Source organism: Meriones unguiculatus, chromosome 3, assembly GCF_030254825.1.
Source record: "Meriones unguiculatus strain TT.TT164.6M chromosome 3, Bangor_MerUng_6.1, whole genome shotgun sequence".
Taxonomy (NCBI): Eukaryota; Metazoa; Chordata; class Mammalia; order Rodentia; family Muridae; genus Meriones; species Meriones unguiculatus.
Genome location: NC_083351.1, coordinates 128131967 through 128151115, shown reverse-complemented (window position 1 = coordinate 128151115; position 19149 = coordinate 128131967). Strand labels below are relative to the sequence as shown.

Below are 19149 nucleotides of genomic sequence, written 5' to 3'. Positions count from 1 at the left end.
ACATTTTAGAGCTGCAGAGATGGCTAGAGAGAAGAGCACTTGCTCCTGCAGAGGACCTGGCTTTGATTCCCAGCACCCTCACGGTGGCTCCCAACCAGCCCTGTCTCCGTCCAATGCTGTCTTCTGAACTCTTGAAGCACCGGGTATGCATGTGGCATACATACCTACATGGAGGCAAAGCATTCATATACACAAAATATTTTTTTTAATTTAAGTTAATTTTTTCCTGAGACGGGGACTCTCTAAGGTAGTCCTGCCTGCCATCCAGGAATTCGGTATGTAGACCAGGCTGAACTCAAACTCACAAAGGTGCACCTTCCTCTGCCTTTCAAGTTTCTGAAATTAAAGGCATGTGCCACCACACACTGGAAAAAGATTATTTTTTATTAACAGACATTTTCCCAATTTTATTAAATAAATACAATATTTGGTTATATTAAAAGTAATATTTAAGGGAGGGTGGGATTGGGAGGGGAGGAGAGAGGGGCTTATGGGGGGATGCAGAATGAATAAAGTGTAATTGATGAAAATTTTTAAAAAAAGTAATATTTAAGATTTACTTGTATTAGGCTAGAGAGTGGTGGTGAATGCCTTTAATCCTAGCAATGGTAGACAGAGGCAGACAAATCTCTGAATTTGAGGCTAGCCTGGCCTATGGAGTGAGTTCCAGGACTGCCAAAGCTACACAGAGAAACGATGCATCAAAAAACAAAACAAAACAAAAATAAGATTTCTTTATGTGTGTGTGTGTGTGTGTGTGTCTGTCTGTCTGTCTGTCTGTCTGTCATATGTGTGCAGGTACACCTGAGCCCAGAAGAAGGCATCAGATCCCTGATCTGCTGCAGATTATTGTAAGTTGCCTAATATGAGTGTTAGGGATCAAACTTGGGTCCTCTGGAAGAACAGCAAGTGCACATAACTGCTGAGCAATTTGTCCAGCTCCTTTATTTAAATTATTTATATAGCATTCAACAGGAATAAAGTTCAAAAGTCTACAATATGGAAAAAAATCATTAAAGAAATCAAGGAAAAATTGAAAGTTCCCAAAGGATCACATTCAGCATGACATCCTTTAAAAAATTAAGTTGAACACAAACACACACACACACACACACACACACACACACACACTTATGAATATTTATGAGGTCATTAAACTATTATTAGATGGGCAATGCAGGCAAGGTACAGAGGAGTCTAAGACAGGATGATTGATTACTTGAGTCCGGCAGTTGTAGGTCAGCCTGGCCCACCTCAAACAACCCAGCCCTTGCACTTGGGATGCAAAAGCTATGCATTGCTACACATTGAAGGCCAGACTAACCTACATAGCAACTTCCTAGCCAATGAAGGCTACGCAGTGAGATCCTGTCTCAAACCTCCCATCGGGGGAGGGAGGGAAACAAGGGGTACAAAATGAAATGAGTGGTGGAGGCTCTGCAGTTTGATGCAAGGTCTTACTGAAATAGGTTACTGTTATATTATTAGAAAAAAATAATATATAAATAAGGGCAAGCCATGCATGCAGCAATGCTAGGTATGCATTAGTAAGTAAGGACATTATTTATCTGATTCCAGTACCTGGGGCTGAAAAGAAATTTGAAAATCCACACTTAAGATTTATTTTTAGGGGCTGGTGAAATGGCTCAGCAGTTAAGAACACTGGCTGTTCTGAGTTCCGTTCTCAACAATCACTCGGTGGCTCACAACCATCTATAAAGGGATATGATGCCCTCTTCTGTCATGCAGACAGAACACTCCTGTATATGCAGACAGAGCACTCCTACATTTAAAAAATAAATAAAGTGTTTAAAAAGTATTTCTTTTTAGGTGTTAAGTTTTTTTTTTTTTTTTTCTCAAAGATCTTTTTCACTTTTACTTAGTTGGCAATTTATGTTACATGTAATCATGGATCCATGGAGATGTTAGGATATATACACAGTGCAGACAAACTGAATAAAGGTAATTAACATATCCAACACCTTGTTTATTTACTTATTCTTCTTGTCTAACTGCAAGGTTGTGTCCTCTAACTGCACCCCAGTTTCTGAGGCTCACAAACTTAGTAAAGAGGTTTTGTTGGGGCCAGCAGCCAATGGAGCCAGATACTGGGACTTGCAGCCAAGCATGAGGCAGAACTCTCGAGGTCCTGTGGAAGTGTTGGGGAAAAGATGGAAGGACATGGGGTAGGCACAGGAGCCTCACAAGAAGACCAAGAGACTACTGGCCGAGTCCCATGGGGGCTTTCAGAGACTGAGACATTAACTAAGGAGCGTGCATGATCTGGACCTAGGGACGCTGCAAACGTGCAGCCAGAGGGCAACCTGGTCTTCATGTGGGGCACCTGGCAACTAGAGGGGGGAGTTATTTCTGCCATGGCTGCTGTTGCCTGCTTTTGGATCACTTCCCCCTGGCAGTGATCCTACCTTGCCTGGCTCAGGGGATGAGGATGTGCTCAGTCCTGGTGTAATTTGATGTGCTGGGAAGGTACCCTCTGATTTTAAAGTAAATAAACTAATATTTTTTAAAAAGGTTTATTGGTTTGTGTCTTAATCAGTGTTTTATTGCTATGTAGAGACAACAAGAGCATAGCAACTTTTTAAAAAAAATTTATTATTATTTATTACAATTTATTCACCATAGCAACTCTTTTATAAAAGAAGGCATTAATGGGACTTGCTTAGGGTTTCAGAAGTTTAGCCTATTGTCGTCATGGAGGGAAGTATGGTGGCATGCAGGCAGACATTTTGCTAAAGAAGTAGCTGAGAGTTCTACACCAGATCTGCAAGCACCAGGAAGACAGAGACACTGAGCTTGGCTTGGGCATTTGAAACCCCAGAGCCCCTAAACCCTCCGCGACACACTTCCTCCAACAAGGCCACACTTCCTAACCCCTCTCAAGCAGTGTCACTCCCTGATGACCAAGCATTCAAATCTGATTGGAAGGCCCTATTGCTGAAGACAACACTAGCTTAGGTTATCAAATACAGAAAAGCTGAACTGGCGCCCAACCAGAAGCTTCACCCCTACTGGCTAGTACTCATGGTACTGGGTGTACTCTGCACACTACCAGAGGTGAAAGGTAATCACCAATCTCATCTAGCTACATAGCCTGGGTCCCACAACAGTAACTTGCCAGAAAGACACACTGGTGCAATAGTGGCACAAATGTTATGGAAGTAACCAGTTTCCTGATTGGATTTAAAGCTCACTCCATGAGATGGTACCAGTACCTTACCCTGCATAGGTGGTCAAGAACCTGAAACTACATAGGTCATGGGCTTAGGAGGAAAATATACTCTTATTCTGCTAAAGGATCATAGTAATATAATGACATATTGCTATATACCCATAGATCAGTGCCTGGCTCAACCCACATTAGAGAAACTTCTTGCTGTAGCTGGGAACTAACAGAGACCCACAGCTGGACAATGTGCAGAGATTGAGAGACTTTGGAACACACCATCCTAAATGAGATGGCTTCATCAAACCCCTCCTTTCAAGGCTCAGATATCTATAAGAGATGTGTAAAAGTACTTTGGTTCACCTGGTTCAATTGTTGTCTGGGGGGCTGTCTCTGTCTGCTAACCTAGGCCTAGTCCTGGAAGCTTCTAGCCTTTGTACAATCTAACCTAGCCCTAGAATGTTTACAGCCTCTGGGACTTACTGCTGAATAAGCTACCCTTTTCTTCTTCGTATTAAGCTCTGTACTGGCTGGTTCAACTCAGCCATTCTGGCTCAAACTCTTCTCTCAGCTATCTTCTTCATTCTGGCTTAGATCAGCCTCTGAATTGCTCTGCTTGGCTTCAAACTAACTCAAGCAATCTGCTCTAATCTCCTGGCTCTTCTAGTTCTTTGGCTCATTCAGGCTTCACCTGCTCCTTCTCTGCAACCTGTCTTTCTATTATTGTCCTAGTTAAAACTTCTCTGCATTGCCCCTTAGGTAGCTTCCCTTTCCTCTTTCTTCTTGTGAGTTGGGCAGATCCTATTCTGTCAATTTTTTTTTTGACATATACTTATCAACCATGTTTTTTTTTTAAATAATTTTATACATTCACTTGTATCCCAGCTGTAGCCCTTTCCCTTTCCCTCCCAACCCTCCCCTCCCTCCCTCATCTCCTTCCTGCCCCCTTCTGAGTCCACTGAGAGGGGGTGTCCTCCTCTCCTTCTGTCTGGCCCTAGCTTATCAGGTATCTTCAGGATGGTTGCAATGTCCTTATCTGTGGCCTAGCAAGGCTGCTCCTCCTTCGGGGGGGGGGGGGGGGAAGCTCATGAGTTCATGTCCAAAACAATTCCTGTCTCCCTTACTAGGGAACCTGCTTGGATACTGAGCTACCATGGGCTATGTCTGCGCAGGGGTTGTAGGTTATATCCATGCATGGTCCTTGGTTGGATAAACAGTCTCATAGAAAACCCCAGTGCTCAGATATATTTAGACCTTGTGGGGCTCCCTGTCCCCTCTAGAATATACTAATTCCTCCTTCCTTCATATGATTCCCTACACTCTGCAGAAGACTTGGTTATGGGTCTCAGCCTCTGCTTTTATACACTGCTAGGTAGAGTCTTTCAGGTGCCTTCTGTGGTAGGCTACTGTCCTGTTGCTTGTTTTCTCCTATTTCCAATGTCCATCCCCTTTGTCTTTCTAGATGAGGATTGATCATCTTACCCCTGGACCTCTTTCTTGTTTATCTTCTTTAGGTGTACATATTTTAGTATGTCTATTCTATCTTATAGGTCTATATAAGTGAGTGTATACCATGTGTGTCTTTCTGCTTTTGGGACACCTCACTCAGGATGATTTTTTCTAGATCCTACCATTTGCCTGCAAAAATCCATTACTTCCTTGTTTTTAATTGCTGAGTAGTATTCCACTGTGTCAACTCTTTCTCTGCCTTTTCTGCCACTAAATTAGACACCACTTTCAAACAAGGGTGCTTCCTCTACAAACTAATTTTAACCTTCATTGTTTGGGATTAAAGGTGTGTACCACCACGCCTGGATATAAGCTTTTCTTTACCTGAAACTTGCTCTATACCAGGCTGACCCTGAACAGATATGCCTGCCTCTGTTTCCTGGATTAAAGGAGGATTTGTATTCCAGCTGGATCATACAGCCCTGGAAGATGTGATCTTTTGCCAGAACAGCCATGTTCTGAATTAACATTCCTTTACAGAGGGGGCTGGAGAGGTGGCTCAGAGGTTAAGAGCCCTGGCTGTTCTTCCAAACGTCCTGAGTTCAAGCCCCAGGTAAACCACATGGTGCCTCACAACCATTTAGTGAGATCTGGTGCCCTCTTCTGATGTGTAGGCACACATACAGGCAGAGATCTGTTGAGAGAAAGAAGAAATGCAGAATAAACATTCCTCTACTGGTGCCCTCTTCTGGTGTGTAGGCACACATGCAGGCAGAGTTGTGTGGAAAGAGAGAAAGAGAAAGAGAGAGAGACAGAGACAGAAGGAAAGATTGCAAGTACTAGAGTCTCACTGAGTATATCAACCACATTTTCCAGGAGGTGACATTTTTTCACTTATTGGTCTTTTGTTTGCTTTGATTTTCATTTTTGTGTTTTTATGGCAGGAGTCAGAGGTGAGATGAGGTTTTTGTTTCTTGTTTGCTTTTTTACATAAAAAGAAAATAACAAAGTTGGATGGGAGAGTGTTGGGGAAGATATGGGAGAAATGAGGGGAGGAAAAACATAAACGATATTCCATGAAAATATTTTTTAGCTAAAAAATGTATTTCATCAAAAAAGAAAATGCTGATCTACTGCCAATTGTTGGTGGTCAAAACTTGATTTTTTGCCAGAAGTGGTGGTGTGGCAAACGCCTTTAATCCCAGCACCTGGGAGACAGAGTGAGTTCTAGGGCAACCAGAGCTGCACAAAGAAACCCTGTCTCTAAAAAGAAAGAAGGAAGGAAAAAACAAAAACAAAAACAAAAAACAACCCTTGATTCTTATCAGGACCATAAATACAGGATTCAGGATTAACATGGTCTCCATTGCTGCCAAGAAAAGAAAACTGGTAGAGGGTGAGTACCTACGCTAAAAGTCTTAATCTAAATCTGGGCACGGTGGCATACTCCTTTAAACCTATGGCTCCAGAAACAGAGGCAGATGGATCTCTGGGCTCTTCATCAGCCCAGTCTACGTAGCAAGTTCCAGGACCTTGTCTCAAAACAAACAACAACAATAAACACACACACACACACACACACACACACACACACAAAATGGCTCACTCTGTTTCAGAACCTGGCCTAACTGGATGTGGTATTCTGTGTCCGCACTACCTACAAGCACCTGGGAGGCTGAGGCAGGAGGATCACTTGGCCTCAGGAGTTTCAGACCAACCAACCTAGGCAACATAACCCCTATTTTAAAAATACAAACAAACAAAATAATGTTCAGCTGCTGCTGACCTAAACCCAGCAGTTGGGTAAAGATAGTTGAGAGTAATAGCTGCAATTCCAGAGTTCCTGAGTTCAATTCCCATTACCTACATGGTGGTTCATAACCATCTATAAGGGGATCTGATGCCCTTATAGATATATAGGCATACATGCAAATACAACACTAATACATATATAAATAAGTAAATCTTTGTGGCCCAAAAGATGGCTCAGAGGTTAAGACACAGGCTGCTCTTCCAGAGGTCCTGAGTTCAATTCCTAACAACCACATGGTGGCTCACAACCATCTGTAATGAGATCTGGTGCCCTCTTCTAATGTTCAGGCACACATGCAGGCAGAGCATTGTATACATAATAGATAAATCTTCCAAAAAAAAAGAAGGAAGGAAGGAAAGAAACAAACAAAAAAACCTGGATGAACTCTTTAGGGACTTCTTTTGTCTCTGGAGCATTAATTTCAGGACAAAACTGATGCCTCACATTAGGGAGAAGAAAAAAGTATTTCACTGTCTGATGTCTTCAGCTCTAGGTGTGTCTTTGGTAAAGACTGACACAATGCCTCTCCCAGTGGGCTCCTTGGGGAGCCTTTCTACACTAATCTCATTTTTCATAGCCCATGATGTAGACACAATGACTCTGTGACCCCATGCCAAAATAGCTGTTTTAGTGTTCATAACATGTGAATATGTTAGCTTACGTGACAAATGATAGTTGCAAATAGAATTAAGGTTTCAGATTAGCTAAACTTGAGATGAACTGGATGTAATTACAAAGGACCTTAATGGTAGAAGGAAGCAGAAAACAGGAATACAGTGTGAGATAAATTATTATTGTCTCACAAGACGGAAAACAGGAATTAGACAGACTGCAGCAGCCTGTAGAATGGTGGTTCTCAACCTTGGGTTATGACCCCCGCCCTTTCACAGGAGTCGCCTAAGACCATGGCAAAACAAATATTTACATTACAATTCATAACAGCAGCAAAAATAGTAACAATGAAAATAATTTTATGGTTGGGGGTCACCACAACAAGAGGAACTGTATTAAAGGGTTGCAGCATTAGGAAGGTTGAGGACCAATGCTATAGAATATGGAAAACAGATGGATTTTCTGTTGGAAGGGTGAAAGTCTTGCCAACTGTTAATAGCTTAATTTTTTTTGGAACACTTATCATATTCACCCCTCTTCTTTCTTTCTTTCTTTTCATTTATTTATTTATTTGTTTATTTATTTATTTGAGACAGGGTCTCTCTATGTAGCCCTGGTAACCCTGGACTAGCTTTGTCCTAGCCTTGAACTCACAAAGATCCGCCTGCCTCTGCCTCCCGAGTGCTGGGATTCAAGGAATGACTCACCACACCTGGTTCCCCTAAAAGATTTTTAAGCATGCAACACAATTTTGTTGTCTGTGGGTACAATACTGCACGTGGAACTTGAGAATTTATTTCCCACAACTCCAAGTTCACACGCATTGACTAAATCTGTGTTGCTTCATGCCACTAAATTTATAGCAGCTTGTCAGTCTCCTAAGACTTATAATTTAGTTCACCCATTTAAACGTTTGCTTTCTTTCTCTCGGGTTTGCCCTATCTCCTCCAACCTCCACTTACAAGTGGAAAGGATTATGCATTTTCTTTTACTAGAAGAAACTAGTACTATTGTCTAAATGAAGAAAAGGAGCTTCCGATTGCTTCGTGTATACTGTTTCGTTGTCAATTAAGATTTGCATGTAATAGACTAGCAATTCTCACATTTGTTTTAGAAAATATGTAGATGATATTCCTCATGTTTTGTATTGGAAGAGTTTACAGACCACAGATGCACTGGCGTTTATCAAGGTCTGGGGGTCACTAATTTCGAAACGACCTAGAAAAGTTTTACGGTAGACTTCCAAACCGTGCTCAAGCAGGAAGGATCAGATTTCCTGTGGCATCGCGCTGGAACCTTGGTATTTAACAAGTTCTCCGCTCGATTCCTTGTGTGTGGGATTAAACAATTTTCCTCTGAATTACTACCGCGTGAAAACAAGTCCGCCTGAGGGAGAGGCTAAGCGCCTACCCTGGCGGGGCCACGCCGTGCCTCCGCATTCTCACAAGCCCTCGGTGACGAGAAGCGAGCGTCCAAACGAAGACGAACCTGGGACGCTGGCCTTCCCGGACTGGGGTAACAGTCCCCAGGATGCCGCCACGGACAACGTCCGGCTCCCCTCCAGCCCCACGACGGGAATTCACGCCGAGGACAAAGATCTGACCGCCAACGCCGCAGAGGGAAGGAACCACTGCGGAGAAAAGTTCAGCCGCAGGCGCCACTGCGCCCCCTACAGTCCTTGGAGCCCAATTGGCTTCCTGTCTCTCCCGCCCCAACCACACTACTTGCACCGGAAGGTTGATAGTGATGCACCGTGCCCGCCGGAAGTAGTTTTCCGGCGGACGCTTATCCACGGGAAGTAGGTGAAGTGCTTCCTCTTCCGGTCTCTCTGGCCTCGGCGGCAGAAGCAAGATGGTGAGTGTGGTACCTGGCCTGTGGAAATCTCTTTCCATCCTTCTTCCCTGGCCTGTCATTCCCACTGCCTGTGCGTAGCTGGGAAGGTTCGGAGTCAGGGGATCGGCTGGGCGAGGGAACGGCCCGCGGTGGGCCGCGGGAGCCAGAAGAATGGCTGCTCTGGCGGGCCGAGCCCACGGTCCTAGCGCCGCTGTGGGGCTGTCTCTAGGGTTTCGGGGAAAACGAGCACATTGCTGCCTCCGCATTAGGTGCTCAGCACAGTTATGGGAACGTGTGACTCCCACTGCCAAGAAACGGTGTTCGGAATTTGGTCATTCTTGGCGCTTAAAAATGAACGTTTCAGAGCACTGACGACCGGGTAGGATATTAGGTAGTGTGAATCACAGGTAGTGTTTTTTTTTTTAAACCTGTGTATGAATAATTTAGCTCTTTTTGTCCCATGTAATTGTTTCATCTATAATCCTTTTCCATGAAAATGGCCAAATTACGTCGAGACGTTATCGGATTTCAAAACGGCTCATTTATGCTTTTAATGTGCAGACGAAGGGAACGTCATCCTTTGGAAAGCGTCGCAATAAGACGCACACGTTGTGCCGCCGCTGTGGCTCTAAGGCCTACCACCTTCAGAAGTCGACTTGTGGCAAATGTGGCTACCCTGCCAAGCGCAAGAGAAAGTGTAAGTCATGCAAACATAATGTCTTTGCCTTGAGCTGAATGTAATGTAGAGTCCTTTGGTATATACCGGAATTTTGGTGGTTGGCTAAGGGGTTAAAACATCGTAATGACACTTATAAGAAAATGGGTGGATGCTTGGAAAAACCATTTGGAATCATATTTTATTAGATAACTGGAGTGCCAAGGCTAAGAGGCGAAACACTACCGGGACTGGTCGAATGAGGCACCTAAAAATTGTCTATCGCAGATTCAGGTACAGTTCCAGTATTGTTGGTCCTTGGGGGTGGGATAAGAGTCCTACTGTTGACTTAGAACTTTCCATCCTTGTTGAATAGTAGACATGATACTGTGACATCCTTTATTTTTACAATATTGCCTGGAATACTCAAATTTGTCAAGACTTGTCTATGGATGGGGTCTGGAAGGCAGTTAAAAGTGATTTGGACGCAAACCTGCTTTGCTTTCATTGATGTGATGTTCTAGCACTTAAAAAAAAAACTAGTCTGAAGCAGTCTTGTGGAGGTTGAGGGAAGAATAGCTTCTGGCCTCTAGTGGTCTACAGTAAGACCTCTAACTTTTGAGGCCACAAGGCAGTTGTGTTTAAGTTTAGTGGAATTGCAGTTTTGTGAGCTTGCTGTGAGGTGGTTTGCTGGTGGCATATTTTAAGCCTGATTTTTCTGTGCTTCATATCATTCGCTTTACAAACAACTAGTTCTGGAGTAAAAACGCGTGTTAATTAGAATTTAGACTTAGTTGAGCAGTTTCAAATGTTCTATTAAACATTTGTTACTAAGGGTCATACCTAGGACCTGTCCTTTTGTATCATAAGGAATAGCTTTCAAAAATACCTTAGTTCTTTTGAAAATTGGTGAGAAGATGAGCCCAAAATCTTTGAGGCTTTGTATTAGAATCATTCATTCTAATGTGTATTAATTGGGATAAAATAGCTTATCAGTGATGTTCTAAAAATAAATGTCTGAACATATGAATGCTATATTGATTTCAGCATTTAACTGAGATAAGCTTATTGAGGTCTTAATCAAATTGAAAGTAATGTTTTGATGTTGCTACATTAACTTTTCTTTAAACATGGCACAGGCATGGATTCCGTGAAGGAACGACACCTAAACCCAAGAGGGCAGCTGTTGCAGCATCCAGTTCATCTTGAGGATTTCAATCAGTCATAAAATAAATGCTCTGGTTTCAAAGACTGTGTGGTGTACTGAGGTATTTTAATACCAGTTCGGTGTTCAGTAATGATTGCTTTAGAATCTTCAGTTTCTTTTTAGTAGCACGAGAACTGAGCCTGTTAATACAAGTTTAGTTTCTGTAACTGACGTTGGGGTGGTGGTAGGGAAAGGTCATCTGAGCTTGCCCTAGGTCCTTCAAGTTTGCTTGGCCCTTGATTTTGGAGGTAGGTTTCTGGGAGCTAAAGCTATTTAGTGAAAGAGTTACCTAGGACCCTAAATCAGGGGTGATAGATTTGAGGACATCCGTCTGTTAGTTTTAGAGCATCTGTTACATATCTTAAGAAAAACATCTTACAGGTGCGATATTCAAGCCATGAAAGCACTCTTCATATCTCCTTCAGCGGTAATTTAGCCTTCCCCCTTTTCCTGCCTTCTCCCTATATAATAAGTTGGGTTAAAATTTTCTAATAAATGAGGCTTTGATCAGACTTGGCCTCCCTCCTTGAGTCTCTGTGTCCTACTCCACCCCCCACCCCCTTACGCACCCATTGAACTCCCGTGGGTCGGGACAGTAGGTGAGGAGACAAGAAGTCTTGCTAGGGAAGAGTACAGTTACAGAAAGGTTTAAGGCCATTTAGGCTGCATTGCTAAGCTATACAACCTAAATTATTAATCCCTGCCCTGCCTGGAGTATCTTGATGTGGTTGCAATATATAAGGGGCTCGAGAAATCCATAAATTTAAGGTTCCTGAGCCAAATCCTTGTGAATAAGGGACCGCTCATAATCCCTGCACTTAGTTTCCTTTTGAGCTCTTGATTCACCCTGAAGTTTCAGCTGTTTTGTTTGTCTTTAACATTTACTTGGACAAAGCCAAGCAAGGTGATGCTTGCCTTTATTCCCAGCACTTGGAGCCTGGTGGATCTGAGTTGGAGACCAGCCAGAGTTGTTTTTGGTTTTTTTTTTTTTTTTATGCTATTTACTTGTAAGTTGGTAATCTGAATGTTGATTGGGTTTTCTACCAGTATATCAGTCTGCTATCCTTCAAGCATGCCAAGTTGAAGAGCATGAAATTGCTTTTAACAATTTATACTTAAGTTTTTGAGGCTCTGTAGACCTTGAACTCACAGAAATCCACCTGCCACTGCCTCCATCTTTATATTTTTTTATTTTATATTGGTGGAACTCACGGTCTATAGACGAGACTGGTCTGTTGCATCCTTACTATTGCTTTAAAATAGGTTCTAGTGGGATAAACCAGACATTGAGACAAGTGGGAGTTCAGTTGGGTGGTTATCTGAATTAGAATGAATAGAGATGGAAAAGGTTAGCACAACACCAAGGTGCGTGGAAAAAAAAAGGGGGGACTTTGTTTTTTTTTTTTTAACCAACTATAAGGTGAGCTCAATCATGGTGGCTTGCACCTTAATTGTAGCAGTTGGGAGGCAGAAGCAAAGCAGATTCCCAGGAATTTGAGAACAGCCAGAAGGAAACAAACTTGGTTTGTTTGGGTTTTTTTTTTTGGGGGGGGGGACAGTCTCACTGTAGTCTGGGCCGTCTTGGAACTCAATGAGATTGCCCTACCCTAGAAAGGGCTTGGATTTGGGGCAGTGGACCACCACACCTGGCTATGCTCAGCAATTAAAATGAGTAGAGAAGCTGGAGAGGTGGCTCAGATTAAGAGCACTTGTTTTGGAGGACCCAGTTTCAAATCTTAGTATCCACGTGGTGGTTCACAACCATCTATAATTCCAGCTCTAGGGGATCTAACACCTGACTTCCCTGGGGCAGGCACACATGTAGTATAGAAATGCAAGCAAAGCAGAATTTGTACTTGATTACTGTTTTCAGTATTCTGCAAAAATATTTTTTATAATTTATTTTTGTTTTATGTGCATTGGTATGTAGCCAGCATGTGTGAGGGTGTCAGATCTTCACAGATAGTTGTAAGCTGCCGTGTGGGTGCTGGGAATTGAATTCAGGTCCTCTGGAAGAGCAGTCAGTGCTCTTAACCACTGAGCCATCTCTGCAGCCCCTGCAAAAATATTTTTACAGTTTGTAAATGAGGGCTGTAGCAGCCTTTTTGGGATGACCACATGAGGTCATGTCGACAAAAACTTTTAAATCTGGAGTGGGAAATCATGCTCTTGGCACATACTAACTGATCAAGGTGGGCTTTCCAGCTTTGCTCAAGTGCCAGCTCTGAAATACTGCTTACCTGAGGTCGCACACCCTTTCCCCATTCCCTGTGCATATATGTGTTGGGGTACACAAAGGTCAGGACAGGTTGAGAATTGGTTCTATCAAGTGGGTTCCAAGGAAGAAACCAAAAGGCTTCATGACAAGTATATTACCATCTTGCCAAACAGTAATTCTCCCTTTTTCTGGCCCTGCCATTTTTTGTCTTGAGATGGTTTCTCTGTGTAGCTTTGGCATCGTCTCCCTTTGTAGACCAGGCTGCCCTTGCCTTCCCAACTGCTGGGATTACAAGTGTACACCACTGTGCCCGGCTTCACTGCCTTTGTTTTGATTTGTGCCGATTCTAATGAGGAAAAAGCCCACTGAGTAACAGTGCTCATCAGTGCAGGGTCTAGGAGAAAGGTCTGTTTTTCCCAAGTTAGATCTGTTAACAGGAAGGTGAGAAACTGGCCTGGTAGCAAATGGTATTTCAGGCACAGAAGAGAGAACAGTGGAAAGCAGTTCATAATCAGCCATCTGGGAGTGAGGAAGGCATAATGAGAGCATCAGCCCTCAGAGAAGCACATCGCCAAGGGAGAAGAAACAGGAAGCTTTCAAAGTACTGTGCTATTAAAGATGGCTCTCAAGAGAAAGACCCAGTGAGACAACGGCATGGCATAATGATTTAGAATCAGGACTCTTGAGATGGCATACTGCAAGCCACTTGGTATAAGGCAAACTACAGCATGAAGAGTATAAGGTATATGCTTTTCCCCTAGTAATAAAAATGCTATTAGAAGCAATTATTGGAAAGCATTCTTTTAGTTAATTGAAATACTTTGTACATGAAATATTTGTTACCAAATTTGCCTTAGAGAATGAAAACCATATTTATCTAGGTAGGGCATAGAAACAAAATGCTAACTACAAAACAGATGAAAGACACCATCCACACGTAATTCTAGCATTGGACTAGCACTTACAAACACAATAGCAAAGCTGGGCGTGGCTAGTATTTATGTGTTGGAAGCAGATGAGTTCAAAGCCAGTTGGCTTTTCTAGCTCAAAAAAAGACTAAGCCATTCCAAAATAATTATGGTCACAGCAAACTTTTCTTGATCACCTTGGCTAAAAATGCAAAATGCCCTTAATTTCTGAATACAACTTTAGAAGGGACATTATCAAGGTATATCTTGAAGGTGTTATAGATAAGTATTCTCTTAATAGCAATATAATTTGAGGGCCAGGGAGATGGCGCAGCAAGTAAAAAGAGATAAGACATTCTGCTGAGCAGAGTCTGAGACTCAATCCTAACAATACACGAATGTGGCATATACAGAATTCTGCACTTAAACAGGTAAATATTTTAAAAAATGTAATGAGTTACAAATGCAAGTCACATGTTTTCTTGTAGACGGATTTAAAATGTAAAATTAATTCTCAATATATTAATCTAATATAGCCAGCATGTGTCACCACATAACTGACAAAAATTGAGGCATCTTAGATTGTTTTCTTTCTGCTAAGTGATAAAACTACAATATACTTTACAACATCAGCATATCTCACTTTTGACTAGCTAGATCTCAGTGCTCACGTGTCTGATGGCTACTGTAACAAGTAATATGAACCTCAACATTTAGTGCTTTGAGTTTAACAAGAACAGTGTTGCAGTAGATACTGTGCACACATGCCTGAATCCCAGCACATTTTGAGTCAGAGCTGGAAAGACCTGTTTGGAAACTCAACAGGAAATAATTAAGTTTATAAGTAAAGTTAAAATACAAAAGTTACTAACCTCCGAACCAGTTCAGCTAAGCCCAAGGATCTTCTTAGCCTGTAGGATGGCAGAGAACTTTTGTTATACCTCATAAGCACCTGTGTTATAAAGTGTTGCTGTGAGAATAAAATGATAAGGAAGAGAATGCTGAAAGTTGTTTAAAAGTCACTCTATGGACCAGGCTGCCCTTGAACTCAAGAGTTCTCCCTGCCTCTGCCTCCCAAGTGCTGGAGTTAAAGGCACCCATATTTAACTTGATGAATTCATAGTTTCTTCATAAGTATCCTGGAATATATGTAGCCCATGGCCCAGAGGCTGAAGATAACTGCATAACAGACCATAACATTTTTTTTTTTTTAATCAGAACAATGAGAGTGGCTTAGCTCTCCAGAGGAGTGTAAAGCAAGTCCCTCAAACAAATGTAAGTTTAACAAATCAGATTCTATCATGCCATCTACATGTCGCACACTGATACGAGATTTGGGGCATTTTAGTGAACCAAAAGATAAAGGAAGTGAGAGAAGTAGTTATGGGTAAGCCCAAGTCATGTAAAAGTTATATAATCAGCATAAAACTAGTTAAAACTAATTTTTTTAAAAACTTTATTGGTTCTTTGTGAATTTCATATCATGCACCCCAATCCCACTGATCTCTCCCTCCCCTCATATCTTCCCTCCACCCTTGCAAACACCCACCCCTAAACTGAGAAAAAAATGTCACTGTGGAAGCTGCAGTGTGTCACTGTGTCCCACAATATACCCTGTCAAATACTTCTTTGCTTGCAAATGTTTACTACAATGACTCATTGGTCAGGCACAAGGCTTCTGCTACACTATCAGTACTGGAATCTCACTGGATCTCCTCACTCAGATACTCTGTTGTGGTCCTGTGTCATGGAACTCCAGGAGTTCTTCAATAGGGTGTATGTTGGGATAGGCCAATTTATATTCCTGGATCTGGGCCTGAGAAGTATCAAAGCTGGTCAGCCCCTGGCTCACCTGCTCTCATGCAGCCTCCACATCCAGTGTTAGTTCTATTGTGCTGCCCAGGTGAGAATGCTGCCATAGGTGACAAGCGGCAGCTCTCCCACTCTGAGGACCTCAAGGTCAGCTCTCCTGTCTGTCATGGGGGGGGAGCATCTCTCCCTTGCCCATGTCACTACACAACAAGTGGTGGGGCCAGCTCACCTCTGCTCCGACCACCAGGGTCAGCTCTACTGTGCTGCCCAGGCAAGGTGCAGCTCTCCCAAGTGCTGTAACTCGTGATGGCCAAGGACGGCACTCCTACTTTCATGCCCTCAGAGCCAGGTCTCCCATCTGCTGCAGGTGGTGATGAGGGAGAGGGGCAGAGGATATCTCTCCCTCTTCCATGTCACTGCACTGGAGCCAGGAGGCAGGGCCTGCTCTCCCACGCTGATATCCTCAGGGAGTCTCACCTGCAACTCCCACAATGTGTGGGCCGCTCCCCTGAATACTGAAGCTGACTAGAGCAGGGTCAACTCTCCTACTATCTATGCCTCCAGGGCCAGGTCTCCCACAATGCCCAGGCGAGGTGTGCAACCAGTTCTATACAGCCCTCAGATATCAATACATCCCCAGGCAGCTTCCCAGACCAGGGGCATCTGCCTGGCCTTTGGTGGTAACAGACCCCTCCTGCTGCAGGGCTACAGACCTTGATGTGGCCCCCCCATAGCAACACAGGCCAGGACCCTACCTTGGCCCCAGGTGGCATCACAGCCTACTCATTACCCTCAAGTCTCACTACCTTGAGTCTCCAGTTCTGCCTCTCTTCACTGTGTCTACATCCCTGTTTCTCTTACCTACCACATGCTGCTCTTGGTGGTACCCAGGGTCTCTGAGTGCCAGGTCTTCTTAGGTGTACCATGCCCCACTCATGCATTAGAGCACTGGGCAGAGGTCATCTCAGGCATGGTCTATCCCCCGAGACCTTCATGGTGCCATAGTGGTGGTCATCTCAGGCTAGCTCCTTGTCCAGGCCCCATAGTGCCGATCTTGTGTTCATCTTGGGCTCCCTCCTTGTCTGTGCCTGAGTGGCCCCATATAAGGGTCATTTTGTCTCCAGCTCACTCCCGCCCAGGGCCCAGCAGTCCCAGGCAAGGTTCTTCTAGTCTCCCGGCTCACTCCCAGCCTCGGGAGCCTGTGAGGTGCTGAACTGGTGGTCATCCTAGGTTAGCTCCCTGTCCCAGCCCCCAGAACTGGACTAGAGTCGTCTCAGGCTTGCTTTTTTCAGGGAACGTTCACTGAGTACAGACATAGCCTCTCTCCTCTTCGCCACCTTCTGAATCACATGTGACACAGCAGACATACCTGCCACACACCCCTCGAGGCAGTAAAACTAAAATTTATTAATTAAAAGAAATAACTCCTAGGTATTGTAGCACATACCATTAGTCCCACAATTGGGAGAGGAAGTAGGAGGACCAGGCAGAAGATTAAGGCCAGCCTTAGCTACCTAGCAAGTTTGAGGCTGGCCTGGGCTATACAAAAACCCGATCAAAAGAAACAAAACAAAAAAAAGAATATATATACATATATATATATAAAACATATATATCCAAACAATATATGTCTTAGCTATATATTGTAATATATTACAATAGTAACGTAAAAAATATAATACATGTTAGTAGTATTACATAATATCTTAATATATAATATGCAATATATTGTATACTATTTTGTGATATGTTCTATATGTATATATGTATATTGTTCTCTGAGACAGACTCTGTATATCCCTAGCTGTCCTGGAACTCACTATGTAGAGCAGGCTGGTTTCAAACCCACAGAGATCTGTCTCCTGCCTCCTGAGTGCTAAGATTAAAGGTGTGTGCTACCATGCTGGTAGTTACTTGGGGGCTGACAGCTTCAGAGGGTGAATGTCTATGACCATTAAACTGGAGCATGGCAGCAGGCAGGCAGGTGTGGTGCTGCGGCGGTAGCTGAGCTCTGACATTCTGAGCCACAAGCAGGAGGCAAAGAGAGAGCTACCTGGGAATGGCCTGGGCCTTTGAAACCTCAAAGTCTGCCCCCCAGTGACACACTTCCTCTAACAAGACCACACCTGTTAATCTTTCTAACAACTGAGGGCCAAGCATTGAAATATATGAGCCTGTGGGGATCATTCTCATTCAAACCACCACATGACAGAACACTAAGAGAAATGCAAATTAAACCACAATGAAATAGTACTATGGAGAATGGCTAGAAGAAAAAGATAATAATACTAAATGCTAATGAGGGACAACCAGAATACCCATTACTAGTGGGAATGCAAAAAGCTGTAGCCACACTGAAAAGAAATGACTGCTTCTCATACAGCTAAACATACAGACCTCAGCAGTTCCTAACCTATCGACTAAAAATAAATGGTAATACTAAGGCCTCTTAAGTTTATTGCTAGGGAGGCATAACACACACATCTACTCACCCCAGATGGAAACTCACAACAGACCAAAGGACTGGTACCAGCAAAGTTCAACTCGGTGAACCAGTGACTTTCACTGGAGCTACCTGGAGGAATATGGGTTAGGGATTATTTACAGAATATTCTGCAAAGACAGACTAACACAAAGACAGCTGCATCACCAAGGCTCACTCCATCCTGGGTGGCAGCTCACAAAACCTAGGAATTTGGAGCATACTGCACAGCTCGCAGGAAGGTTAACAGGTTGGAGAATGTCCTTTCCAAGTGACTGGGCTAAACCTCCTCCAGACAGCTCACCTGGTCTCAGTCTGCAGTTTCACCTGGCTCTTCTGAGGAGGAGTCAGCTTTTACAGTTTACTCTGGCAGGGAGAGGGCATGATGGCTCTTCTGAGGGGGAGTCTCAGCTTTCATAGTTTACTCTGGCAGGAAGAGGGCATAGTGGCTCTTTTTTGTTTCACGGACTTCCTGAAGCTATTTTGAGTTGTTTACCTCTGTGCTTAAAGAGCTTTCCTGCAGGATGAAATATTTCAATCTAAGAGGAAACTGTTACACAACACCCCAACCTTTCCTCTGACTCATATTCTTTTTGTGCCCTCTTCCACAGTGATTCCTGACTTTTTGAGGGGGTGACTATAGACGTCCACCTGTGGCTAAGAATTAGGCCACTGTGCCATAGTCACAAGTCACTTGTTCTCAAGAGCACCAATGATTTTTAAGTTGGGGTTAATAACAACAGAGATTTATGGGTGCAAGCACACATTCTTAGAAGGCAGTTTGACAGGCATATCACATCTATCTAGAAAAACAATACCAGAGGTGAACTCCCTCTTTTGGAGCAGGCCTTAAATCCAATCAGGCCATGCTTTTACCCATGACAGGTGAAGCATTGTTGCACAAACAAGCTCATCCTGCCTGGCATGTCAGTATTTTAGCATGCAGCAATGTTGGTGACAGCTCTCAGCGGCAGTC

At 43.4% G+C, this 19149-nt stretch overlaps 1 protein-coding gene, 1 long non-coding RNA gene, 1 other non-coding gene and 1 pseudogene across 3 annotated transcripts; 2 read left to right on the top strand and 2 right to left on the bottom strand.

Annotated features, from left to right (window-relative positions):
• The first annotated feature begins 8769 nt into the window (after positions 1-8769).
• On the top strand, positions 8770-10795 carry Rpl37 (ribosomal protein L37). The gene is made up of 4 exons (XM_021660100.2): positions 8770-8912; positions 9453-9588; positions 9756-9840; positions 10686-10795. The coding sequence occupies exons 1-4, from the start codon at positions 8910-8912 to the stop codon at positions 10753-10755; spliced, it is 294 nt and encodes a 97-aa protein (XP_021515775.1). The 5' UTR covers positions 8770-8909; the 3' UTR covers positions 10756-10795.
• On the top strand, positions 10533-10612 carry LOC132653399 (small nucleolar RNA SNORD72). The gene has a single exon (XR_009591143.1). It is a non-coding gene; the product is annotated as a small nucleolar RNA SNORD72 (small nucleolar RNA).
• Positions 10796-12671: 1876 nt separating the features above from the next.
• On the bottom strand, positions 12672-18604 carry LOC132653133 (uncharacterized). The gene is made up of 4 exons (XR_009590852.1): positions 18478-18604; positions 18184-18266; positions 14752-14790; positions 12672-12810 (listed from the first exon to the last, which is right to left on the bottom strand). It is a non-coding gene; the product is annotated as an uncharacterized LOC132653133 (long non-coding RNA).
• Positions 16961-17084, bottom strand: LOC132653393 (small nucleolar RNA SNORA17; annotated as a pseudogene).
• Positions 18605-19149: the final 545 nt, after the last annotated feature.